Source organism: Chroicocephalus ridibundus, chromosome 9 (assembly GCF_963924245.1).
Source record: "Chroicocephalus ridibundus chromosome 9, bChrRid1.1, whole genome shotgun sequence".
NCBI lineage: Eukaryota > Metazoa > Chordata > Aves > Charadriiformes > Laridae > Chroicocephalus > Chroicocephalus ridibundus.
In genome coordinates, this window is record NC_086292.1 from 23,028,196 (window position 1) to 23,053,890 (window position 25,695).

The 25,695-nt window shown below is 52.3% G+C and overlaps 1 protein-coding gene across 2 annotated transcripts; it reads right to left on the reverse strand.

Annotated features, from left to right (window-relative positions):
- Positions 1 to 20: 20 nt before the first annotated feature.
- Positions 21 to 21,619, reverse strand: GDPD2 (glycerophosphodiester phosphodiesterase domain containing 2). Of its 2 annotated transcripts, none has more exons than XM_063345881.1 (16): positions 21,194 to 21,619; positions 9,057 to 9,199; positions 7,824 to 7,927; positions 7,657 to 7,750; positions 7,391 to 7,450; positions 6,938 to 7,036; positions 6,455 to 6,548; positions 5,856 to 6,001; positions 5,262 to 5,344; positions 4,574 to 4,724; positions 3,804 to 4,019; positions 2,780 to 2,931; positions 2,265 to 2,412; positions 1,964 to 2,046; positions 1,480 to 1,508; positions 21 to 1,176 (listed from the first exon to the last, which is right to left on the reverse strand). In XM_063345881.1, exons 2-16 carry the CDS (start codon positions 9,162 to 9,164, stop codon positions 1,124 to 1,126), a joined length of 1,620 nt encoding a protein of 539 aa, XP_063201951.1. In that variant the 5' UTR covers positions 9,165 to 9,199; positions 21,194 to 21,619; the 3' UTR covers positions 21 to 1,123. The 2 variants fall into 2 exon arrangements, with proteins under 2 accessions (XP_063201951.1, XP_063201952.1); XM_063345882.1 differs by lacking the exon at positions 21,194 to 21,619 and adding an exon at positions 17,413 to 17,944.
- Between the last annotated feature and the right edge of the window lie 4,076 nt (positions 21,620 to 25,695).

The window sequence follows — 25,695 nt, forward strand, 5'->3', positions numbered from 1 at the left end:
CCGCCGGGCTCCCGGGGCGGCTCGGCCTGCGCACCCCTCTCCTCCTCCTCCCCCCGGGGAACCCCGTCCCTCCCCCCCGCCCCGTCCCTCCCCGCTGCGGAGGGCCCGGCCCGGCCCCGCACCGCTTCCCCGCGCCGTCACTAGATGGCACGGGCGCGCCGCCATCCCGCCCGCCCCGGCACCGGCTGGGCTGCGGCTGCCCCAGAGAGCCGGGACCCGGGGGGAAGGCGGGGGGGGAGGGCTTGCAGGGGAGCGGGAGTCGGGGTAGGGGGGGAGCAGTTCTGCCCAGGGCGCCTTCGGGTCTGTCTACCGCTCCGCTGATTTATTGACATAAATAGGTAGGGACAAGTAAAACGGACCTGATCCCCCTTTCCAAGTTCAAGGCCCTGCTGCGAAGTGACCGACTGCAGAGTCCCACCGCTCCCCTCCCTCGCACACCCCCAAAGCCTGGCAGCAGCAGGAGCGGGACCGTGGTCCTGCCAGCCCCAGACACCCGCCACCCGCCCAGCTCCCTTTTCCCTGCCCCAGAGCAACAGGCAGTCACTGCTGCATGGGGTGCCAGCACCCTGCCCCACAAGCATGAAGCCAGCAGTAGCAGGGGCAGGACTTGTGTCCAGTGTGGGCGTGGGAAGAGCTCAGCTCCCGCTCCGTGTTGTGAAAAGCCACCTCCGCGCCCCCCTTCCTATTCCTCAAGGCATGGGGCAGGGCAGCAGCACTTTAAACAAGGTTTCCCATGACTGGCTGCAGAGCTGCTGCTGCTGCTGCTGCTGCAGAGGCTGCCCTTCCCCTGCCACCAAACAGCGACTCAAATCCCCCACTAGTGTCCAAACCCCAGGGCAGAGGCCTTAAGCCCCAGCACCGCTGGAGAGGTACTCAGCCCAGGAAAACCCTGCAAAGTCTCCAGTTCCTTGCTATCAGCGGCAACTGGGAACCCAGTTCCAGGTCTTCTCGGCTGAGGGCAGTTGTGCACCACGCAAGGAGTCAGGAAGGCTACAAGGGGATGGGAAGCTCAGGAAGGAGTCTGCAAAGGAAAGGAGCCTTGAAGCTGGCCTGAGGATTGCTTCCCACTTGAGCTGTGCAGGGCTCTGGCTGCCCCTCCGCTGGCTGGCACAGGCAGGAGGGGTCACTCTTGCATCAAGCTGTTGATCTTTGTGAGAAGCACATCAGTCTCAGACTCTGAGGAGAGAGAGAGAAAAAAAAAAGTCATCACAGGTATCCACCATCCGCATGGACAAGCAGAGTGACCTGAAAAGCAGGTTTGAGGAGACTTGGGGAATGTGGGATTCCCCAGCGCTGTCCCACAGGGCTGTTTGCTAAAGGCAGAACAGGAACTCCCTGGGCTGGGATTCCCTTCCCTCCCCCATCCATCCCAAACCGCTCTGTCATTTTCGGCTGGAGAAAGCCGCCTGCCTGCCAGGGAGCATCCCGTGGGCAGAGCCTGGCTTCGAGGGAGGGGAGCTCACATCTGTGCACACTCACCCACTGCCTGTCTTCTCTGTGAGCATTTCCTAGGAGATGGAAGAGGATCAATGTTAGTATGTCAGCCTGGCCTCCCCCTTCCCTCCCCAAAGCTCCCAGCCGGAGGCTGTGGGGCCCCACAGGACACACAGTCCCACAGGGACCTGCTCTCCGTGCCTGAAGCACTGGTAAAGGAGCAGGGCCAAGCCCACCAGCCTCAGCCCACCAAGCCCTGGGGTGCAGAGCGAGCCAGTAAGCGTGAGCTAAGGCATCCAGCAGAGTGAGGAAGGGTCAGGCCAGAGTTTTAGCTGCAGCCTGGTGATAAAAGCTGCCTCCACACACTGCTGTCTCACTTAGCCAGGCAGAAGAGGACCCCCAAAGATCTGAGTCCAGAGGGGGGTGGCAGCTGATACAACCAGGTTTGGGTATGTCCCAGCCACCCAGGGCACACTATGGCCTCCCCCAGCAGACCTGCCCCGGGAGGGGGAAAGGCATCAAAACGTACTTCAGCAAGAGGAAGGCCCAGAGGATGACAAGAAGGGACACGCAGTCTACAACAATCCAGATCATGAGGTACGTGCTGCTGGGCTGCAAGGCAACAAGACGAGCCATGAACGCCAGCCAGAGGTGGTGTGCTGGTGGCACAGCCCACCCTTCTGCAGGGTCACACGTTCCCACACCAGCACAGCACTGAGCAAAAGCCACCCTCCAGGCAGCTGGCTGCCCAGGGCTGCTGCAGAAAGTGACCCACAAGTGTCTGGGGTACAGGGCTGTGGGGCAGGGTGAAGGATGGAGGGGTCACTTACGAGCAGCCAGATGGGGTGTTTCATCTCCTTCAGCACCTGGCAGGCGTTGGTGGTGACAGAGCTCACACCAGAGCACCACAGCACGGAGAAGAGCCAGGGCTGGTTCACCACATACAAGTTGACAGAGATGTTGTCCTGGCGGTACTGCCTGCATAGGGACAGCCGTGGTCAGAGCAGCAGACAGCAGGGTGCCAGCACACTCAGCATACAGCCAGAGAGGACTGTATATCTGGGATGTCATCCAGCATTTGCAACCACATGGAGCATCTGTCTGCAGAGCCAGACCCAGGGCAGATTTGCTGGCAAGGCAGAGGACTGCAGCCAGCTCCGTCCCCTGCATCAGCCCTGCCTGGTAAGGCATGTTTGTCCGCAAGGCTGGAGCACACGCCCTGCCCTTCCCAGCACCGTGCCAGCACTCAGCATCAGCTGGCCCGCACCTCTGCTGGCCCCTGGGACAGAGCTGGAACAGTGCCCAGGCCCCACAGCTCCCAGGGTCCTGGGCACAGGACTCCCACCTGATCTCCTCAGAGCTCATGTCCTGGTAGGGCAGATTGACATGCAGCAGTGGCTCCTTCTCATTCTGGAGTCTCTTCCGGCCATAGATTTGCTGAACGCCTGGGGCTCGCTGTTTGACCTCTTCCCTGAACCCATCCGGCAGCCAGAGGACCTAGGCAAGTGTCAGAGAGCACATGCAGAGGAGAGGTACTCCAGAGAGCTTGCTCCCTTCCAATATTTCCTTGCAGGCCCAGGCACACATGGCCTGCTCAGACAGCTGCTTCCTGCCCCTCTCTCCACGCTCGGCTCTTCCCTGAGGATCTCTGCCAGGACAGCCTCCTAAAAGCTTGTCCCAGCCAAGAAGTAAGCACAACAGACCCCACTGAGGGGAGAAAGCAGTTCCAGCCTAAGAAAGCTGCAGCAGTTACGTTCTTTCTGGGTCCTTGAAAGGATCAAGCAAGCAGTGCATCCTTTTGGCCCCAAGTCTGCAGCAAGAATGCACCTTCTATCAGCACTACAATACGAGCTTAGCCATTTCCCCTCCTGCTCTTGCATTCCCAAAAAGCCAAGAAGGGAAAGTGATTTGGGGGCTAATTCATCCCCTCAGGGCAGCATGTGCCCTGTGCTGCAGAGGTTGGATGAAGTGCAAAGGCAACACAGGCGGTTGCAGCAGGAGTTCAAGAGCTGCAGGGAGAGGAGTGGCACAGCACAGGGAGGTGGAAGCCTGAGCATTGTTTTCCTGATCTTGCTAGCACTGTTGGTCCCCTCCCTAGACTGAGTCACTGTTTACGCACCAGGGTGGCCAGTGCTGGGAAACCGGAGTATTTGGAGGGGTCTGAAGCTGCAGGCATTAACCCCTAATTATTGGCAACTTCTCCCAGCTAGAGAACCCCACGCCTGGACCGAGTTCCCCAGCAGGGATGACGTATGGGGATGTGGTATATGGAGTGGCAGGGATGTTCACTGGGGTTGGTGTGGCACCTCCCCACCATGGCAGGGGTGTGACAGCAGGGCCCGGCAGTGGTGGGGCAATGGCCGGCTCACCTGCTGCAGTGGGATGCCTGACTGTAAGATCACTTTCAGGGTGGCATTGACAAAGCTCTGGTAGTCACTGTGGTTCTCGGGCCGGAGGTCGAACATGATGGAGATATTACTCTGCTTGGCTGCCTCTAGCGCCTGTTCCAGGGATGGGATCCTCTGTTTAGTCACCTGGTAGCGATCGCCAGCAGAAAGACTCTGCACAGTGGGAAAAGGCCTCCGCTGCAAGGGCAAGAGGGAGTTAGTAATCATAGGCAGACCACCTGTAAGCTTCCAGCTCCCAAACTGATCCCTGTCTCTGGCTCCCGGTTTCCTACACCGGCCTGTCCACACGCTCTCCAGTGCAGACAGGCACAGCTATCCTTCCTCTGCACAACCACAGGGCACCTCTACCCTTCTCCCCACTAATAGCACAGTTCAAACAGCCCCAACACCTGTGGGCATTCAGAGCAGCTCAGCAGTTGGTTCGTCACCTCTTGGGAAGAGCTTTGCCACAGCTGCCTCCAAGCCCGGGCAGGCTGGGCACCTCAGAGCAAACGCATGAGACATCTCCTCTCAAACCAGCCTCCTCCGTGACTCAGCTGAGGAGTCAGAACAAACCCCAGCTTCAGGCATAACCGCACCCAAGGGATTCATGCAGGCGTGAAAGTGCTTCTGCACCCTGTCCAGGTGTCTGCCAGGCCCAGCGCTGCAGAGGGAACTTTCTCCAGGGCAGGGCTCATGCTTCACACACAAATGCACCCATCCCCGACCAGCCACCCCAGGGGCATCCTGACCTCCAGGAACCAGCTGCCAGCATCCAACTGCTGGAGGTCTGTCCAGTTGAAGGCGGTGCTGTTCAGGGCAGCCCTCTCGGGGAACACAGCCTGCACATTGGTGGTCCTGGTGAGTTCCTCGTCATGCATGAGGAACGGGACCCCGTCAGCACTGGCAAAGGAGCAGAGAGGGAAGCTCTGTGTTGCAAGCTGTTTGTCTGCTAACCCTGCTCTGGCATTTCTGCCCCTTCCCAGACACGCTGCTAGGGTAACCCCCACCCTTATGCCTACTTGTGGTCTCCTACACAAAAAGGTGAGTGTCTGGAAAGACCTTGGAGCACCTAGAGAGCAAGTCAGGAACCAAGTAGTTCCTTGCTCACTCCGACAGCTGTCCCCATAGCACGATTGCATGAGATGAACTAGAGCCAGGGTCTTTTCCAGGCAGTGCCCCTTCCCTGATGGTGCCTCCCTCCCAATGCCCTGGAAGGCAACCTGCGTGGGGAGGACAGAAACCCAGAACCTCTCCCAGATCATTGGGACACCAAGCTGGAGCCAGTCCCATACTGGGAAGGTGGGACTGGCAGAACCCTTTGAACAGAGCTACCTCCAAATTCAGGCTATGTCAGTCCTCCAGAATGCCCCATGTGGGAGGTGACATCCCAGCATACAGAGGCCCCTTCCTCCCTCCAAGTCCCTGCTGCCCCTTTACCTCACCATGACGTCTGTCTCAAAGACTTGCACATCACAGTCCACCGCCTTGTGCAGTGACATGAGGGTGTTTTCGGGGGCCAGCTGGAAAAGGAACAGTGTTAGTGCAGAGGGCACAGGCAGGAAGGGGCAGGGGGCAGGCACTCACCCTGCCTGCCTGCACCCAGCAGCTTGGCTGAGCTCTAGGGCAACCACAATGAGACTGGTGACGCTGGTAGGGTCAGGGATGGAAAAGTCTGGGTGCAGACAGCCAGAGCCTGCCCAGTCCTGCTTCTCAGCCCACACCACGCAGCCAGGCTTTCTGCTGAGAGTCACCTGCTCCTCGTCCAGCAGCGCTCAGCAAGCAGCTCTGCCCTGCGGCTGCTGCGCCCACCCTCCTCACCCTGTGCTCACCCATCCTCCAGCCCTGTGCTGCCCTGGCTGCTGTGGGGACCCCTCTCTACTTGGGTCACCAGAGCTCGTCTGGGCCTGCAGCAGCAAGGGTCTGAGATGCCGGTGCCCCACCACCAGCCACAGCCTGGGTTCCGCTGGTGGAGCAGCCTGCCCCATCCACCCTGACCACTGTGCCAGGATGCTGCTGGTGCTGGTCACTTACCATGGGGGCTCCTCGGTGGCCAACTAGGGCAGGCTTGGGAGGCAGCTGGTTCTCCTCCATGATGCAAGGGGAGGTGATTCCCAGAGGAGCCAGATACAGTGCGATCATCACCGCGCAGTACACAAGCAGCAGAAATACTTTGAGACCTGCAGGCAGAGAAGGTAGACTGGTGAGGTACAGAGGAAGTATTTTGCAGGCCGTTAGGAATAAGCCAAGGCTGCTTCACCTGGCATTCACTTATGGTTGCCCTAGGTCAGGCACTGCATCACCAGCCTCAGGGACACTGCAGATTTATTCTTGGCCCACTGCATGTCCTTACATCCCAACCCAGCACTTCTACAGGACTCAGTCTGCCATCCATAGCCCTGCCATCCACTGCAAAGCAGTGAGGGCTAAAGCCCACCAAGGGCTGGGCATGAGAAGCAGCAACCAAGAGCAGGTATTGCTACTAGACTGAGTCCTGGGGACCTGTTCCCACTGTACTGACTCTCTCTGTGCACCATTGTGCCACCAGTGCTGCTCCATTGAGTGGTAGGAAGCAGGGCACCTCGGCAGGGCACCAGCCGAGGGGGGAGATGGAGACCTTGGAGGGGGATTACCTTTGTTGCGGGTGCGGTAGATGAAGCTGGCCAGGGGCCAGGCAAGGAGCGTCATTCCCCCCACAATTCCAATGTGCAGGAAGGGACCTGTTGCCTGGAGAGGCAAAGGCAGGATGTCAGCCAGCACCAGCCCAGCCCCTGTCCCCAAAATCCACATGCTCCCATGCCAGGGATCTGCCACTGCAGCCAGAACCGCTGGAAGAGCCATAGTGCCAGGGAGGGAAGGACAGGCTCCCCGGGGGGCTGAACAGACTCCTCGCTCTGTTCAGGCCACCATTCATCACTCTGACTGCAGCTGCTCCAGGCAGGACTGCAAGAGCAGGAGGAGCACCTTGCCTGGCCAGGCAGCAGAAGTCAAGGGCAGGGCATTTAACTCCCATGGCACACGGCCATGCTGGGGGTTCCAGTCACCACCCTTCAACTCATCCCCCCAGGCCAGGTACTGGGTACAGCGGGGGAGCCCCTGGTATCGAGGTGACTCACCTGCAGGGAGATACGTGCACTTCTCCACTCCTCCGCCCACTTTATTCCCAGCCCTGTGAAGGCTGCAGCCACCACCAGGGCAGTTAAGATCAGTAGGATCTGTGGGGCAGGGCACAGGGCAGTTAGGGGAGCACACAGCATCCTGCAGGCCAGCTGGGCAGGGAGAGTCCTCCTCATCCCTTCCTCCTGAGCCCCTGCAAGTCCCGAGACCCCACTTCCCCCATTTGGGTTTGCAGCTGAGCTCTGTACCCCATGCTTTGAGCAGGGGGAATATTCCCATCACAGAGATGTGTGGCTGGGGGACTAACAGCTGCAGCTCAGCTCGGCGGGGACACACAGCCACTCAGTGGGGTCACAGCAGCCATAGGTGGGTCGCAGTAGGTGGGTCGCAGCTTCCCAAGGTGCAAGGGCAGCCAGGGCCAGCACCATCTCCCTGCACCCCCAGTCTCTCACCTTATGCAGCCAGTGTAGTTTCAAGGGCTGGCCACAGAGCTGCAAGCACAAAGCAAGGACCTATGAGAAGAACAAGGAGATGTCAGAGCTGGGCTGTACCCCACATCTCAGCCCTCTAAGGGCACTGGACTCAGCCACAAGGTCTCTGGCCACGTTCAGGCTGACACAGCTCCAGCAGGGCGAATGCTGCCGGCTCCACGGCAGCCAGCCTGTGCTCAGCACAGCTCTGTACCCCCACCAGCCCAGACAGGATCAGCGGGGCTCACCAGCAGCACAGCCGAGTAGGTGATCAGCGTGGCCGTAGCTATTAGCAGGACCAGGGACCAGTCTAGCCACAACTTCCTCTGCTTGAAGATGAACCTGCCAGCAAAGGGGGTGGTCAAAGGGGCAGGAGGGACATGGGGAGTAAGGCTGGACGTGGGATCTTACTCACTCATTGAAGTTGTGGAAATCATTGAGGATGACGATGGTGAAGTAGAGCCACACCAGTGTGAAGAGGAAGACGCAGAAGAGGAAAAGGAACCAGCTGCAGTCGCACTGAAAGCCAGAGATGACAGCTATGCACACACCTGCAGGGCACCTAGCCCCTGGCCAGGTTGCTGAGACCCCTGGGGAGCACCCAGCCTGCAGCAGGGTGCAGCGGGCACTGGCTGCATGGGTCCAGCACCATGCTGTCCCATGGAGAGGGAACAGAGCTCCCCAGGAGAGCTCTCTTGGCTGGACCCATGCTACAGGAAGATGAACCAGCATCTCCTTACGACAAGCTAAAAAGCTGCCTATGCCAGGCTGGGGAGGACAGCCCCCGTGGCAGGACTGCCTCCTTTCCCATGCAGCAGCCCCTGGGAGCAGGCTGGGACTTTGGACATGGGAAGGGGCAGGGAGCCGGGTCCTGTTCCCTTCTAGCTGCGTGATCTGTGGGCTGGGCGGAGAGGGGTGCTGTGCCTCAGAGCTGCCATTACAGTGATGAGCCTGCAGACTGCTCCTGCCTGCCCAGCCAAAGCCAGGTCCAGCCTCAGGGTCTCCAGCCCCACGTACACAGGGAGGTGAGGGGTGCCACAGGTGCTGAGCGGGACACTCAGCAGCCCAGACCAGCTTGCACATTCCAGGCAAGATGGAACAAGCAGCGGCACAGCCGCTCCCGTGGGAGTTGAAGACCTCAGAGAATCCCAGGGCCTCACCCCTCCCAGGTTACAAACTGCCAGGGACACCCCCTTCCAGCACCCCATCAGCAGGGGCCGCACCCAAGCCCAGGAACCGTGCCTTCCACGTGCCTTGCCAGGCACTTAGCGCCCTGGGACCTGCCCGCCACACTCAGCCCTCAGGCAGCACAGCATTGGGCTCCAGGCACGTGCAAGCCATGCCGCAGACACACACTCAACCAGGCAAGGGACAGCCACGGCTCAGCCTCGCTGCTGCTAAAGCGCTGCTCTACCCTTCTCGTCACCCAGCAGTAACAGACAACTCACCCTGTCACTGCTCCAGGCTAGGGCACTCCCTGGACAGAGAGGGTGCCAGGTAGCACCCCAGCTCTCTTGGGGCTCAGGAGCAGCAGCAAGGGGTCAGCAGTCCAATGTCTGGGCTGAGCCCCCCAGCTGGAGCCCTTCCCCACCCCAGCCACCCACGCAGAGGCTGGCCAGCCCCAGCTCAGCATCACCCGTGGTATCACCTTGCTGGTTTTCAGGCCCTTCCTCTTCTTGGGAGTGACCCAGTGGCAGCTGTAGAGGCAGAGCAGGCAGGTGGCACAGGGGTGGCAGCAGCCGGGGGGATCTGCCATAGTGCCAGGCTGTCCCAGGCCAACGGTCAGGCGTCCTGCAGGGGATGCACACAGCATGTTGGCACAGACCTCCCACCCCACTGCCCCACGGGGATGGGGCACTGCAGCATCCTGTGTCCGGGCACCCTGGCAAGTGGCTGCTGCAGAGCCCTGGGACATAGCGGGCTGCTGGCTGTGTCCCCACATAAGGCGCGGTGCCAGGGAAAGCGGGAACACAGGGTGCAGCCCAACCTGTTCCGCAGGCTGCCCTGGGACGGCAACGAGCTGGAGCAGGCCTGGAGCTGGCAGGGAGCAGGGCCTGCTCCTCAGCCAAGGGTTCTGTGCTGCTCCTGGGAGCCAGGAGCATCGTGCAGGCTCCAGGGGATGGCAGTGTCACCAGCCAGCTTGAAACAACCTTGCACCCAGTCTCCTCGGGAGTAACCCGGCTGCAACAGCCATGCTGCAGCCTGGGGCTCCTGCTGTGCAGCCGGGGGCACATGCAACAGCCTGGGAAGTCCCCATCCTCCTCCCTAAGCCCAGGTCCCCACTGAGGTGGCACCATCCTGGCAGCCCTCCAGCTCAGCTCACACAGCAAGGGGTACCCAGGGGGGCTGGAGGAGCTGCAGCTGAACGGGCGCTCCAAGCACTATGGGGGATGGGGGAGAAGCAGCAGTTATCGGGGGGGGGGAACCCACTGCTAGAGTCGTGGACACCCAGGCTGCATGCAGGGCTACCACTGAGTTCCTCATGCACTGGGAAGGGGAGAGGGCCAGGATGCTTTGCGCTGGTCCCTAGATTCCTGGTGCTCAGCTGGAGGAAGCAGAGAGCCCCAAACAAGGTCTCCCTTTATCCACCTCCAGAAACGCCATGTTTATTACTGCCTGCCTGCTGCAGAGCTGCCCGCCTCCTCATCCCAACCTCCCCAACAGGCCAGGCACCCCACACAACACTATCACCCCACAAATTAAACCGGACTCATTTCACTGCGATGACTGCGCCAGGCACAAGCAGCCAGCTGACCACATCCTCCCAGCCACATCCTCTCCAATGTTAGGGGCAAGGGTGTGCCTAGCAGAACTACGTTCCATCCTAACCTGGGCCCTGGAGAGGGGGAGCAGAGCTAGCTCAGGTGCTCCCAGTCGCAGACAGCCACACCAGAGCAGCTCTGCCATGCCCTGGCTACAGCCAAGGTCAGCCTGGTGTTCCCCCATGACACAGCAGCACCCCAGCATGGCACCTTGCTCCCAAATACCACCAGTGTGTGGGTCTTCAGGGGTAGTGTGCAGAGTCTCTGCCAGGACCCACAGAGTGGCCACTGGGGCATGCACAGACAGGTACCAACCCAAGAGCGGGACCCCTAACCTGCCCAGCTGGCTTCTCCAGGTTGAGGGAGGTCTGGGGGCTGCCATCAGCAGGTCCAGACAGCCAAGGCACAGGGGATGCTGAGCAGCACAGTGGTGACCAGGTCATCCACTGCCCCCTCCATCTTCTAGGGATCAGATCAGCAGCTGTGATCTGCTCAGTGATTGCAGCGAAGGAGCCAGCCCTACCACAAGAGCAGGAAGCCACGGGACCAGACAGTTTCCCTCCCTGATGCCCAGGGGCTCTGGCTGCAGGCTCATACCCCTGCTGTCACCAGAAGCAGAGGCACCACTTCCACCAGGGAGCAGAGGGTTCAGCCAGCATCCCCCAGGACTTGCCCTGTCCTCGCCTTGCTGCTCACAGGCAGAGCACCAGTACCAGCAGCTGCCAAGGGAAACCCTGCCTGGCTCCCACGCAGCGTGCAAAGTACAGTAGGAGAGGCTGCGGGCATCAGCCGAACTTCAGCACTCAGCTGTTCCGAGAGGCTGTTGCTGCCAGAACTGGAGCTTGGCAGAGCAGCAACACAGGACTGGCCACAAACCTACGCTAGTGGTGCTGTCTGGAGGGTTGAGGGAAAATGTCACCCTGTTCCCCAGCTCAGAGCGGGACTGCAGCAGTGGTGCCAGTAGTTATTGTGCAACACACCTGCACAGGGCGCCGGTCCCAAACAAAGCTGGACTGGGCACGCAGCAGACCCTGCTCAGCTTCTGCTCCAGCTCCAAGGAGGGGCTGGAGGTCCATCAGGGCTGGAAGGAGCCCTCCTTCAGGTCCCACCTTCAGGTCCCATGAAACAACGCCCACGGCACACCCCCAGCCCTAGTGTCGGGGGCACAGGGGTCTTGAAGGTGTGACAAACCTATTGCTAGAGTCACCAACACAGCAGTGTGTGCTCACAGCCCCGCAGAGACCTTTGTGCCTCAGGGGTGGTGGTACAGGACAACCAGGTGGCCACGGGCAGGGCAAGAGACCCTTCCCCTTGCGGAGCTGAGCTGGCCCCGGCGCATGCCACCAGGCAGGTCAGCTAGAGGTGACATCCAGCCCCACTGTCCCCTGACCTCACAGGAGGGAGGGCAGAGCTCCTGGATCAGCATGGGGAAGAGGGTGACCCCAAAACAGCCACAGCAGCACAGCCTGGCCCAGACCTCCCACTCCCAGCCTCATGCCCTACGTCTCCCCCATGCAGTCAGCTCTGGGCTCCCTGTCCCTGCTCTCCGGAGCATGGGAACAGCACGGCAGCCCCTTTCCTTCCCCACCTCCGCTGCAGACAGGGCCAGGACGATCACCCCCCCATGCTGCTCTGACAGCTCTCCCACAGTCCCCATGTCACGGGCTGCCACCCCAGGGCAGCGAGCCAAGCGGACAAAATACCTGCTCTCTGCAGACGTCGGGTTCCCTCAGCTGGGACTCCGGCAGGCCAGGTGAGTGCTGGGGCTGGGCTCTCAGCTGGGCGTCCCTACGCAGCAGAGCCCTGCTCTGCTGCTTGCTCACACCCTCCTGGGTGTGTTTGTGGCCCGGCAGGACTGCCCGTGCCGCCTGCAGGTCTGCACAGGCTGGCAGAGGCAGGCTGCCCGCAGCAGGCTTTGTGCCCCACCGACCCCGGAGCAGCCTCTGCTCCGTGGCCACTGGGAAAGCAGAGAAGGGGCCCAGGGGGGCGTCACGCGCCACAGCACAGAGGAGTTTGCAGGCAGTCCACGCTCCAGGCAGATTAAGGCTCCGCGTAGAGCTCCAGGAGCAGGGAAGGCAGATGGAGGCAGAGCTTTGTGCATCGCCGGGCCTTCAAGCAAGGGGCTCTGGGACCCCCTCTATCAAAGGCAGACTTTTCTCTTCCTTGCAGAGGAAGCCTGCGACAGATGCATCCCAGGCGACACTCACTGGGGCATGCTTTGAAGGTGGGAGTATAGAGGTGAAGGTGGTTTCTGGTCTTGAGCCAAGAGAAATGCTTCAGAGCCAAGGCATCCAAACTGCTAAAGCAGCAGATGAAAGGAGGGTCCGAGACAGGGCCCTGATGCCACCTGCAGATGGACAGGGTGATGCCCACATCTCCCCAGCTCCCTCCCTATGGCCCAGCACAGCCCCCACCCTCCACTCCAGGTCTTGGCAGAGGCCCAGCCCCTGGTGAGCCAGGATGCAGGATGGATGCTCGGACCTTTCCGTTTCAGCAACTTGCTCCGTCATTGCCCGGGATCTCATGGGACCTCTGATCTCCTGCCACTTGCAAAGGAGCTGAGAAAGCTGAAGGCATCCTGCAGGGACACCGCAACTGCCAGACTACGCAGAAGCCTCAGCACTCACCCTCACAGCTGATTCTATTCCGCACCGTTATTAACAGCCTTGGCACAAATCGTTGAATGGCTCCATGAAATGTGCTGATCAGGTCCATCTACGAGGCCTGAGCAGCGGAGGGTGTGGAGCACTGCAGGAGGGGTTATGTAGCAACACCCACCACTCCACAGCCCAAGGAGTAAACTGAAAGCATTGCAATGGCCAGGGGTGCCCCTGGGACGAGCTGCCAGCTCTGCACCCCACGCTTTGCCGGCTGCGAGCAGCTTGCGGCAAGGGTCACCTCCACACAGACCCATCGCGGGGCCAGGGGCAGAGTGAGCCTGCAGGCGGGGGTCTGCTCAGCCGGACTGTGCCCCAGGAGAGCCCCGGGATGCAGAGAGCCCGTTTTGCTGGATTAAAGATATTCAAGGTTGGGGACGGGGGCTGCGGATTATGGGGAGGTGAAGGAGCGAGCAGAGGGGAGGGGTGAAGGACCACTGCAGCCAACAAACAGCTGAAAGGGGACAACTGAGCATGAATAAAGGGTCGGAGGCGATCCTGGAGGAGGGGAGGCTGCAGCCGAGCTCCCGCAGACCCAGGCGCCGTGGATTTCAGGGGTGCGAGGCACAGCTGACAGGAGAGGCGCCCCTCAGCCACGGGCAGGCGGAGCAGCGGGACAGGCGGGGATGCCCCCGCGTATCGGCCGCCGTCCGACCGCGCCGGGCCGCTCTCCCTTTCCCTCCCCAAGGCCGAACTGTGACAGCCCGGGCGCTGCGGAGGAAGCGGGACTTGTAGGGACCGCCCCGTCCCACCGCCCGCCAGAGGGCGCTGCCGCCCCGCGCTATGGCCAGCGCCCGCGCACAGGCCGCTGCGGAGAAAGGGAGCTCCAGCGCCGCGGGAAGCCGCAGCCATTCCTAACGCCCGCCGCCTGCCGGCAGAAGGCAGCCATATTGAGCGAGGGCAGCGGCGTCGTGTTGGTGCCTGTAAGGGGCGGGAAGCCATTTTGAGTACTGGCACGTGCGGCTGCCGCCCGAGCCCTTCCCGCTCGCCGCCGCCAGGGGGCGCGCTCGGCCCGCGCTGCCCCCGCCGCCGCCTCAGGGGGGCCCGGGCTCCATGGGGGCCGCAGGGCCGCTCCCCGCCGCCGCCTCAGGGCCGCTCCCTGCCGGCAGCTCGCCTGAGAGACTCCTCAGGCTCCCCCTTCTACAGAGGCGGGCCTGGGCCGGGGGCTTGCACAGCCCTGGCCAGGAGCTGCCTGCCGCCTCAGGTGACCCGTGCTCAGATCGCTTTTATGTTGTAAAAGGCCAATGGAGGTGACATGGAGTGACAGCTGGTTCGCTTCTGTCTGCATTTTAGGCCTTCCTGTGGTCGGTGTTCACACAATGGGAGTCAGCAGCTCACCGAGCTGAACCGCTGCTGTGTGATGAGGGACACCTGCCTCCTGCCACCTCACCAGAGTGGCAGGTCCCAGCCACCCAGGCCTGCTCCAGCACAGGATCCAGATCAGGGTTTCACCAAAAGGAAGGAGCTGAGCTTAGGGATGCATCATGGCCCAGTCCATCAGACTGCCTGAACAGGGGCATCCCAGCCATACCCTGCTCTGCCAGCTCAGATGCCGGTCTGATCTCCAGGAGCCAAGTCACAGCGGAACAGTTAAAGCTGACAACCAGAATGCATGGTCAAGCTATGGTCTACAGCTGTCTCATCATGAAGTCAGACATGCCAGAATTAGTTGGGAAGACGATAGAAAATAGCATCCCTATCAGCAGAGCTGAATTGGCTCACACACAACATCAAGCATTGCATTGCTGTAAGCAAGGTTTGTGCCTTGCCTTCACTTGTGAGCAGTCTCATCTGTAAGTGTGTTTTTTTTTTTTTAAATTCTGGTAAAGTTATAAAACCAAACGCACAGGGGAATGGTTTAAGCAAGCAAGGAAACTTATGTTAGTATATTATAGTTCAGCTGAAGTTATCCCCCTAGACTTTTGTTTGGGGAGCAGTAAAGGTATTTTCAACATATGAAAGTGACTTAAAGGCTTTATATTAGGTTCTTGTTTGTCAACTGAACTGGTCACAAACCAGTCTTTTCAGATAAAAATGTAAGCCATTGTTTCAGTTACTTCTGTTTTTCACTATCCTGCAGGTAATCTACAAGAAATAAAGCTTTTAAGTTTGACTGTTTTAGGGAATGTTTTCCCTTCATGTAACCTCCCATAGGACTCAAGACCTGAGATAAGCGGGTAAAGCAACACAGGTTTCTGTAACCATTATTTTACTATGTCAACTTGTAATGGACAACAACAGTTCAGTGCATTTCCTCTGCTGTCAAAACTTTAAAAGCCAGTGGCACAGACTGTGCTTCCATCCCAGCTAGTAGCTGACCTACATAAACTGGTAGGCCAAGGCAAAGATCTCTCCATCATGAATCTAAAAATCTCTACTTGCTGATAAACTGCTGTGACATAGAACTTGCTACATTTTTAAGTTATCTTGCATAGGCATATTAAGAAATTAAGTTATCAGAAAGAGCTACTCAGAAGGTAAAATGCCTACTTAAGGGAGGGTATACGGATCATGGCAGTAGTCCCATTGGTTAAGTTTACTTTTTCATAAAGGCCAGAAGCTTATAAGGAATTAAAGTCTGTGGTGAACAAACTGTGGATCAGAGATTCCCCCCCCCCCCCCCGCGAAGTAGGCTAGTTAAGGAGATCAGGAATGCAGATGGTGAGAGTACTGTTCAGCATGAGAAAAACCACCGTGGAGAGCAGTATTTATTTCAGCTCTTATCACTGAGTTTGTATGATATGAGGCAAATCACTTGTCCCAAACTTTTCATGGGTGGTCCTTATAGTTTTAATTTCCTAAGTACTTGAAAACAGCATGGGGCTGATTTTCAGGAGTGCTAATCATTCATTGTTGTAATTGAGATGAATGATAGGAGCTCTGAGGATCAAATGCTAACGAGTGTTAAGAGTTCAAGCTGCACAGTAACAGCAGATCTTAGATTGGGCACTGCCCCAGTACAGTGTTTAGCCCCACTGTTTTCATAGGAATCTAACACCCCTCACGGGTTTGTGGAGATACATTTATTAATGTGCAGAGAACACAGACTTTTACAAGAACACAGTAGGAAAACAGAAGGTAATCTGTTCAGTAAGCATTATACTGGATATATAGAATTAGGAAATTATTTTTTAGGTATGGTGTCATGGTATATCTAAAGTTGATAAGGCAGAGAAGACTCCTTGTGCTCCCTGGGGAAAAAAAAAAGGAATTCAAACAGGCAAGTCTTGCTTTCATTTGAAAAAAATTAGTTACCAGATTCTGATATTTCTGTCAGATATCTGTCTGGTAAGGTTTACGTGCTATACTTCATTCATGATTTCAAGGATTGAAGTAGTTGGTTTTGCTCAGCTGTAGCTGCTTCTTTTTGGAACTTGAACTAGTTCAGAAGTTGAAGATGTTTATCATTTCCCATTTCCTAATTGCCTTATTGCGTACTTAACTGGAGCCACACAATAACAAACTGAAGCCAAGTCTCAAGTATTACATTTAAGATAAGACAGCAAGGATGCTCACAGGCTATTCTCACATGCAATTTTGCATGTTAAACTACTAAGCAAATATTTTTGGCTTTTGTATCATCTACAAAGGATGCTGACTAGTTTAATTATAGCAGAACTGTTTTTTCTAGTTAGTCTGTTTCCTTTATAGGGATAATTAGCTTTACTGGAAGTTAAGTTGTAGGCATAATTTACTGAGTAGGGCAACACTGATTCTCTGCAGATCTGGTTCCATTTGCTCTGCACTGAAAAACATACTCAAGGAGTATCAGTGGTTTGTGTTATTTTCTGGCCAATATTTGTGTTTTTTCCAGAAGAAAAATAGTATTTCCCTGTCTGCAAGCATAAAACATCTTATCTGCCACTTATTTCTGTTGTTGTACTACAGAAACTTTTGTATTTAGCCTTTTTTGTTGTTTATTAACTTTTAGAACATACCATTATTTTTGCACTGGGATAAGCCTCTGCTATAGAGCATTCACTCCTGATGCATCTCTAATTTCTGTTCAGAGTTATAGTTACTGTAGAACAGCATTTTCCACCCCTTTCAGGATATAAAAGCAGCTGCAAGATCACTATGTTAAGACATGCTAAGGAGCACAAAAACCTATTTGTTGCTTGAGCTGCTTTCTGTTCTCATTGTTTCAGAAGCCTTCCATGAAGTTATTACTGCTCACTGATGTTACTGTTAAGCCACATACTTTGTTATAGCATTACTAAGGAGCTAACAGCAGTTTATGTAGGATAAGACTCTGAATGAGCATTCATGTCAAAAACAAGCTGAAGTACTTGACACAGAAAAGCTCAACTCTCAAACTATAACAAGCGCCTGATCAAATACAGCCTAAGCTCCCAAGCACCTAACTTACAAGTTATCAGATAGCTTCACAGAACTACAGGTACCTTTCCTGTTGCCTAAAGAGAGACAATTCATTTATATTAGACACTTTAATAAAAGCAGCTTTCCCACATGTGTAGCTTGCCTACATTCCACATTTTACAATTGCTATAAGCTTAAATACTTAAAAAAAACACAAACAAACAACAAAAAAACACAAGAAAAGGCCTAAACCTGGCACACTTACCAGACAGAAGCAGTTTCTTGGTTCAAGCTCTTTAGTGTATACAAGCAGCAGCTGTTTACCATTGCCATATTTATAGGACCAGCCTCCAGAGCATTGTGCTGAGGGTAGGTTTATATAAAGGGCCCTTGCTAGGGAGTGGTGAGTAATCTGGTGGGGAGGTGGTGTCTGTGTGACCTTAGGTAGTTGGGATGGAGGTGTGTTGTAGTGAAGCTTGTGTGTAGAGTTATTAACAGAGGAGTAGCTTTAGTTAAGAAGATAACATATTAGGTCTAGGGTAGTTAGTTTAGCTTTTTTGTTCTCTGTAAGTATTATTTCCTGGCTCTCTTCACATTTGGCTTATTTTCTTGTACCTATTTAAAGCCTTTTCAGTCATAAGTGCCTTTAGGTAAAGGCTCTAACTGAAGTGTTGTAGTAGTTAAAGAAAAAAGTCTTTAGTACCATTTATCATCTGCTTTTTTACTTGATTGTTTATGCTAGCTTTGGCTGGGGTAGAGTTAACCCCATACTAGCTACTATGAAAAAAGTTATGTTTTGGATTTGTGTTCAGTATATGTTTTGGATATATATGCTCAGTATACAAATGGAGCTGGCTGGGGGTAGGAACTAGTGCTTGGGAATGGGGTAGGTATTAGTCAGCAGGTGGTAAGCATAGTGTATCAGTTGTCTTGTATATTCTTTTATTGTTGGTGTTATTTTTCTCTCTTTGTCCTATTAAGCTGGTTTTTACCTCAAAAAAAAAAAAATCCCCACAACCCAAAAAATCTGCTCTACTATTAATGCTCCTGGGCTGTAGGGGGGCAGCCTGCCTTACCGTGGTCTTCACCAGGGGCTGCAGGGGAATCTCTGCTCTGGTGCCTGGAGCATCTCTTCCCCTTCCTTCTCTGACCTGGGTGTCTGAGGAGTTGTTTGGACTTGAGTTCATGTGTGAGTTCCAGCCTGTCCAGTACAGCAGTGGTGCCCTGGCCATTGGCTAGCTCAGCTCCATTGCTGTTATCAAAATGTCCCCAGGAACAGCAGAGTACAATGATAGGCAGTACAGTAAGCAGCAAAAGTGGATGCTAATGACCATAAGACTGTAATTTACAGGAAGGTAAGTAAGCCCCATGGCAAGCATGGGAACCTGACAATTAATAGCTAAACAGCAATAAACTTGATCTAGCACATTCCAATCAAATCTGTTGTTATCTTGAACCCTTTGAGCCCTGTGTTGCGTGCTAGAAAGGACTGTTGTGATTTAACTCCAGCTGGTGACTAAGCACCATGCAGATACTTGCTCACTCTGCTCTGGTGGGATAGGGGAGAAAATCAGAAGAGTACAAGTGAGAAAACTTGTAGGTTGAGATAAAGACAGTTTAATAAGTAAAGTAAAAGCTATGCGTGCAAGCAAAGCAAAACAAGGAATTCATTCCCCGCTTCCCGTTGGCAGGCAGGTGTTCAGCCATCTCCAGGAAAGCAGGGCTCCATCATGCATAACAGTTACTTGGGAAGACAAATGCCATAACTGTGAACATCACCCCCTTCCTTCTTCTTCCCCCAGCTTTATATGCTGAGCATGACATTGCATGGTGTGGAATATCCCTTTGGGCAGCTGGGGTCAGCTGTCCCAGCTGTGTCTCTTCCCAACTTTTTGTGCCCGCCCCCCCCCCCTCCCAGTGTGCTCACTGGTGCAAGAAGCATAAAAGGCCTTGACTCTGTGTGAGCTGCTCAGCAATAACAAAAACATCCCTGTATTACCAACACTGTTTCCAGCACAAATCAAAAACATAGCCTTGTGCTAGTTACTGTGAAGAAAATTAACTCTACCCCAACCAAAACCAGCATGCTGTTACAGATACCTACTGTGGGTATCTATAAGGGCTCTGTTTTGGTAACTTCCCATGTGAATTTTCTTCTGAGCCTTTAACTAGTACAAGGAGTTGTGGGGGATTTCTAGCTGGTGGTCCGTATTTTTTTCTCTGTGCTCTCTCAGAGCTACTATGTAATCAGTATCTCTGGGATGTGGTGTCTAGCTGCCTGTGTTTTCTCACCTTCAGTGTTTATGGACAAAATCCTTGTGTTTGGGGGAAAAAGTGTCCACCTCTCAGGCTGCAGAAGGCATTTGTAGGGTTGTGAAGGTAACATTTTCTTGACATCACATGTTGGTTGGGGGAAAAAAAAGGCTTTATTTACTTTGAAGTTAGGAAAGTGCAAGTATAACTTTTTTTTTTTTTTGCCTTGCCACCTGTGAGACCTTCTTCTCTGGAACCTAGGCTGGAAGAGACACTTCCTGCATTTTTGGATGGAGCAGTTGACAGCATGGAGAGGCTTGACATTGTGACTGAGCTGTTCTGATGAAGAGTTGCTTCTAGAAAGTATAGCAGAAAGCTATTTGATTTTTTGTTTTCTGACAATAGAAAACTGAATTTCCTGTGGTGGTGGAGACGCTCAGCTGTAAGGCAGAACTTCAAAATCTAAAAACCTTAGGCTGCCAAAGCCCATTCTATGCCAGTGCTTTGCCTTCTACCTGAGGGACCTGCTGGAAATGACTGGTTCTGGCAAATTAGAGCTAGGTCTTGTAGCTTGTGCAGCTAAATACTATCCAGAATCAGTGTTTCTCTGCTGGCAATTTGAAGTGGCTGTGCCTGTTTGAACCTTTAGAATAGCTAAATACCTTTTTCAACGAGCAAAGAGAACGTACTGTGGGAATGTATTAACAGCTTAAATGACTTGTACTGTAGTATCTTGAATCTGTGTACATATGGGCTATCTCTGTTACAGACGCATCCTTAGCTGCTCAGGAAATGATTTTCAAGTAGGCAAGTATGTGATCCTTTCTTTTAAGCTTATTAGCTCCCAGCTTGTCTGGAAGCCCACCAGCTTGTTCCTGCTAAGTTTTAATGGATGATTGGAAATGATGCTAGAATGAAAAAAGTCATACTTCTAGGTTGTTCTGCTTTTGAGTCAGTAAAAGCATCACAGATTGAGATGTTACTAAGACCAGATAAATACTAACTTTGGAGGTAGTGGTACTTAAAACAGCATGCGTATATCTTTGGGACTCAGTGGATTCAGGTGTGTAGGATATATAGGCAGGAGTATGACACTAATGCCTACCTATAATGAACTTTATGCTAATTTTTTTCCCCTTAGCTACTTCAATAGATTGGAGTATTATAAGCAATTAATTTACCATTTGCATAACTCATCAAGGTGTTCTTTGAGCTTTCTGAAGCATCACTAGCTTTTAGTTGTGCATTGGCTAGCTGTCTGTTTATTAGGTGGTCATTTGTCTAATTGGTTTTACTTTCTTTTGTTAGTGTTAATTGATGGCTTACTGTGAATCATCTTGCACCCAAGGCATGAATCTGAAGAACTTCTGGGTGTTTTCCAAACAACTACTCATTGTTCTGCACTTGTACCTCCTCAATGACAGTTGTTACGTTTTCTGGTCCTTTTTTCCCAAGCTTGCCTATATTTCACTCAAATGCAAAGCTCATGCAGTTAACTAGCTTGTGCAGTTAAAGGACATGCCAATTGCCTTCCCCCACAATGTAGCTTATAATAAAATCTTAATTCACTTCTGTGCCTTTTGCTAAGTTGTTCTTGAGTTTTGCTGTTAAATTAAGTATTTGATCCTGTGTCCAGAACAGAATGTAATTTTCATAAGGAAATGAAAACAGAGTTGCAATTCTTGTCTCCTATGTTGCAGCAGACATGCACTCACTAAGAACTTCTACGCAACCCTGTGAATTGCTCACTAGATAAGACAAACAGAGATCTGATGCCTATTCACAAAACTTACCTTTATTTTAAGAAGGTGCTTGAGTGCTCAGAAGAGGTTCTGTTCTTGTTTGGCAGAACTGCACTGGTCCATGACTTAAAAGTGCACGGTGGGTTTAGAATTTGTGAAGTTCATGAAAAGGGTGCTCTGCCTTCTTGATTGCTGCAGGGTGATGCTGATGTGGGAGGATTTGTTGCTTAAAGTCCTTATCTCCAGCACTGGGAAAAGAAGCACAGCTGGAGAAAAGGCTTAAGAGCGAGTCCTGAGAGGACCTTCAATGGTTGAAATGGCTATTGAGATGAAAAATGCCACTCTCTAAGTTTGCAGCTGTCATACTTGGAGCTACTGTCGCAGATTGAACCTCATTGCATTAGACATGATACAGCTATAGGATGAAGGTGATTGTTGCCTCAGGTACTTGCACTTGCTTGCCTTGTCAGATACAATTACAGACAGATGGTGATGATGACAAACTGAGAATCTGCATAGCTCAGCATGAAGGGCATTTGTCTTGGCACTCTAGCTGTTTTGTCACTGTCAGGCTTTGTTTCTAGGTTCTGCAGAATTATACAGAAGCTGAGCGAGTGCTGCCTGTATTTGAGATAGTCCCCACATGTGAAGGCTAGCATGGGAGAAAACAAAACATGCTTGTTTGCAAAACAAAAGAAGTGGTGAGGAGAGCATAGGAGAAAACATTCAGGATGACTATGAATGAAACAAGCCCAAAATAGGGATGCAGCAGTGACTGAAGCTTAAGCTGAGAATTCTAGTTGTGTGATAGAATGTTAGGAATAAAACTGCAAAGTGTAGATGGATATTGCTGGGGCCTTGTGTCCAGACTGAGTTGTATGCGACACTGGCATTCTGCTCCTGAATGCTGTTGGTAGTCAGTGGTTTAAAAAAATAGTGGAAAGCATGCAGAAAGCTTTTGGGGGTACTTTACAATCCTTCTGGGGATTTCTGGAAACCCATCTGTGATCCAGTCTGTGGATAGCAGAGGCTACTGCATGGTTCTCACTACAGTGTAGTCCAAACTGTCCCTCCCATGTTTTGTGGTGTTACAGGGGTTCTTGCTAGGTTCTCCTTATCATCTTTGTTCACTTTTGTGATCATAAATTATGTTTGAACTGGACAGCTGAATAAACTTTGGGGAGTGTTAGAGAGATTAGGCTAAGAATCACTTAAACAGTGCTACCTGCAAGCTCTGACTTACTCCTGTTCTGCTCTGTTGTAGTGCAAATACTTGTGCTAATTTGCACTGTTTTGACAGTCACTTCTGCAGCATATAAACCACTCCTTCAGATGCCTTACAAGTATCCTGACTAGAAATGCTTTAATCTAATAAGAATACTACTTGAGGTTACTGCTACCAGAAATGTGTATTTCCTTGAGTTATTCAATAACTCTATTCTAATGACATCAACAGCTGTTAATAAAACCTTTTTTTCTAACTACAAGCATGTTATCACATCAGTCCTACTCTAAATATTGAGAAACACAGATTTTGCAAAAACAGTAGCAGGTGAGAAATTCAACCCAGGTTGAATTCCAATAGACATTACCAGAACTCAACAGCATTATTTGACAGAATGGGTTTTGCTGCAAAAGCTCAAGACAAAGTATTCAATGGTTAAAAATGAGGGACAGAAAAGGCTTTTCAAAAGAGCACTACCTGGCATAGGAACAGTCAACTCACTGGAACAAGAAGGTCAGAGAAGTGAGTGGAAGTGACCAACATCCCATTGCCTAGGCTGCAAGTATCGTTTCTTTGGGCAGCAGTGCTGTCGTGTCCTGGCTGGTAGTGGGGAAAGCTACTTTTTATCTGATTATGGAGCCTTGGAGTAACGTTATGGTCTTAACCTTGATTTAACTGGCATAAATAGCTATGCTGTCCAAAGAAAAAAATCTTAGGACCCTGCACTTAGAAGGAATAAATGATGTAGATATTAGCTGTGCATATCAGTGTGAAATGAGAATTTTAGAATTCTTGGAGGAAGGCATTTGAGTTCTTTGGTTAGATTATGGCTAGCTGTACACAGCAGCAGATTCAGCAGGTTAAACTGGCAAGGTCAGCAGATCAGGGAGTGGCTAGAGGCCTGTTCAGTAATCCACAAGTGCAGCGAGGATATAAGTCACTTCAGAAGTAAGAACAACAACACAGTTTACAATGCTAACTTGTAAACAGAAAAGGTAGGAACAAAACCAGTGAAGGCTATACTAAAGAACTAGGGAGAAGAGCACTGGACTTGTCTGAGCTGCTGTAAAAAAAGCAACCTCAGTGTCCATGGTCCAGTGGGTAATCTGTTCTCGTATGACTGCAGGCTGTTTGTCAATGGGTTCATTTGAGTAGCTGATCTTGGTTGTCCTAATCCCATGCTTGTTTTATTCAGTCTTTTGTGTTGACAGGTAGCTGATAGGTCTCTATTCCAGCTGAAGGCTTTGTGCCTAAGCTCCTGGTGGGGCATAGCAAGGCTGCTGTGTATTTGGAAAACTATATAAAGACTTTCTCTAAATTATCTGTTCAGATTTGTAGTGTTTCAAAGTGAAGCTTTTCATATGGCGTAGAGCAATGAATCAATTTTTATTTTTTTTTTAATGACCATCTGTGCAACTCAACTTGCCTCCCCTAACTTTGCTGTCACTGAAATTGCCAAAAGTATGAGAGTCTTGAAGAGCAGGCAAGTTCTATTGCCAACATTAGAAATAAATAACTGTAAGTGCTCTAACAACTGCTAGGCTGTACTAAGCTTCACTGTATAAAAGTAACTGTCCCAGTTGCATCTTTCTTGTTTCTCTAATTAGTTTAAGTGGTAATTAAAAAAAGATTCCATTAAGAATGCCAGATCTCTCATCCTCTCTCTGTGTGTATACACACACATATATAGGGAAGGAAGAAACTGTTTGAAATAAAGCCCTTTCTGCAGCAAATATTTGATTTACCTGGGACAGAGTTTGCCTTGGACTGCCCAGAACAATGGGCTATGCAGCAATGTGATGTTTTTTGCATGTCACATTCTTAGTTTTAAGATTATTTATTTGGCACATTTGCTTGAATCAAGAAAAAATGGGAGTCCCATCCCATCTGCAACGACGCATTAATTTTCAGCATGCTGAAGGCAACTTACTGGTTATATGCAGGTTTCCTTGTACCTCTCTTGTGCTTTGGGAGAGCATGTTGAGTATGAAATTGAGTTAGACTGAATAGTTCCCATCTGAGAGCATCTGTAGCGTTGAAAAGCTGTTGATACTCTTTAAGCTGATATTAACTAATGCAGGAGATGCTAGTGAAAGTGAATGTGTACAGACTTCAAATAACCTGAGCATTTCCTCACCCTACAAAGCTGCTTGTGCACAGAGGTGACCCACTAGGTTTTGCTCCTACCCCAAAGGCACAAAATAGAGACCCAGCATCCTTGGGTTCTCTTCCTTGCTCTGCTCTGCTTTCTGGCAGAGGACATGCAGCTTAGTTTCTCAGTGCCCTCTTGTCCCGGTCCCTGTGGGGACAGGGTTAATTTTCCCCGGGCTCCGGCAGGGACCCAGACTTTCCTTCCCCTGTGAGCAATTCCCAGGCTGTAGCCGGGGCTGCCGGGGGAGGGGGCAGGAAGTGGCCTTTTGGGAGCGGGCTGGGGCGTCCCGGGCGCTGTCGGTTAGTGCTGGTACCGTCATCGTGTTTGTCCGTTCCACTGTCAGTGTTATTGCTGTTGTTTCCCTGTTCCCTTTGCTGTTCTGTTAAACCGCCTTTGTCTCAACCCACGAGTTTTGGCTTTTTCTTCTGATCCTCCCGCACGGCCGTGGGGGGGTGGAGATAGCGGCCGCGTGGTTCTTTGCTGCTGTCTGAGGCTGAACCACGACACCTCCACCTCCGTGGGAAAGGGATTTTACGTGGCCTAAGTACTCGCCTTCAGACATGGCCATGTCACTTGGAAAGTGGTTTTCACTGGATAAGGAACAAAGCTAAAAAAGTGTTGCTTTTCATCTCATGGACTCCATCAAACTAAAAATCTGTCTTTCTCAGCAGAAGTTTCTGCAGTCTGTGAATCCAGCCCTGCACTTTTGAAGTCCAAGCTGCAGGATGTTTTGTGTTAAAATATTCTGCCGCCACAGCGGTCTCTTGCTACAGATGAAAATTTCTGTGCATCATTTTATGGAAGGAGGAGTCTTGACAGGCTTCTTTCATAGGGTTGTTTGTACTATATATGATATACCTATGAAATAGTTTATAATGCTGCCTAAAACTATTTATTAATGTGGCTTTTATGCCCAAGAAGCAAAAATGTGCCAGAATTCTCCAAATAGGTTTAATTCTACTATATTGATGAATACCATATATCTTCTCGATGTATTGTTTACCTTCCCACATCATGCTGGAAACCTGAAATGTTATTTAGTAGGGAATAGTCCCACATGACCTAATAAATAAAAAATAGCAAGGTAATATTTACAGTAAAAGGTTCCAACATGTTTTTCCAAACTGTGTAGAAAAGGCTATTTAACGCTAAAGTGTATTTCTTCTGGAGAGCAAA

What these genes read in the sequence shown, in the direction of transcription:
- GDPD2 (XM_063345881.1), bottom strand. Translation starts at nt 9,164, where the DNA reads ATGGCAGATCCCCCCGGCTGCTGCCACCCCTGTGCCACCTGCCTGCTC. An exon ending in AACTACACTGGCTGCATAAG is followed by an intron (nt 7,037 to 7,390) that starts GTGAGAGACTGG and finishes CCTGCCCCACAG; the next exon opens with ATCCTACTGATCTTAACTGC. An exon ending in CTACCGCACCCGCAACAAAG is followed by an intron (nt 6,002 to 6,454) that starts GTAATCCCCCTC and finishes CTCTGCCTGCAG; the next exon opens with GTCTCAAAGTATTTCTGCTG.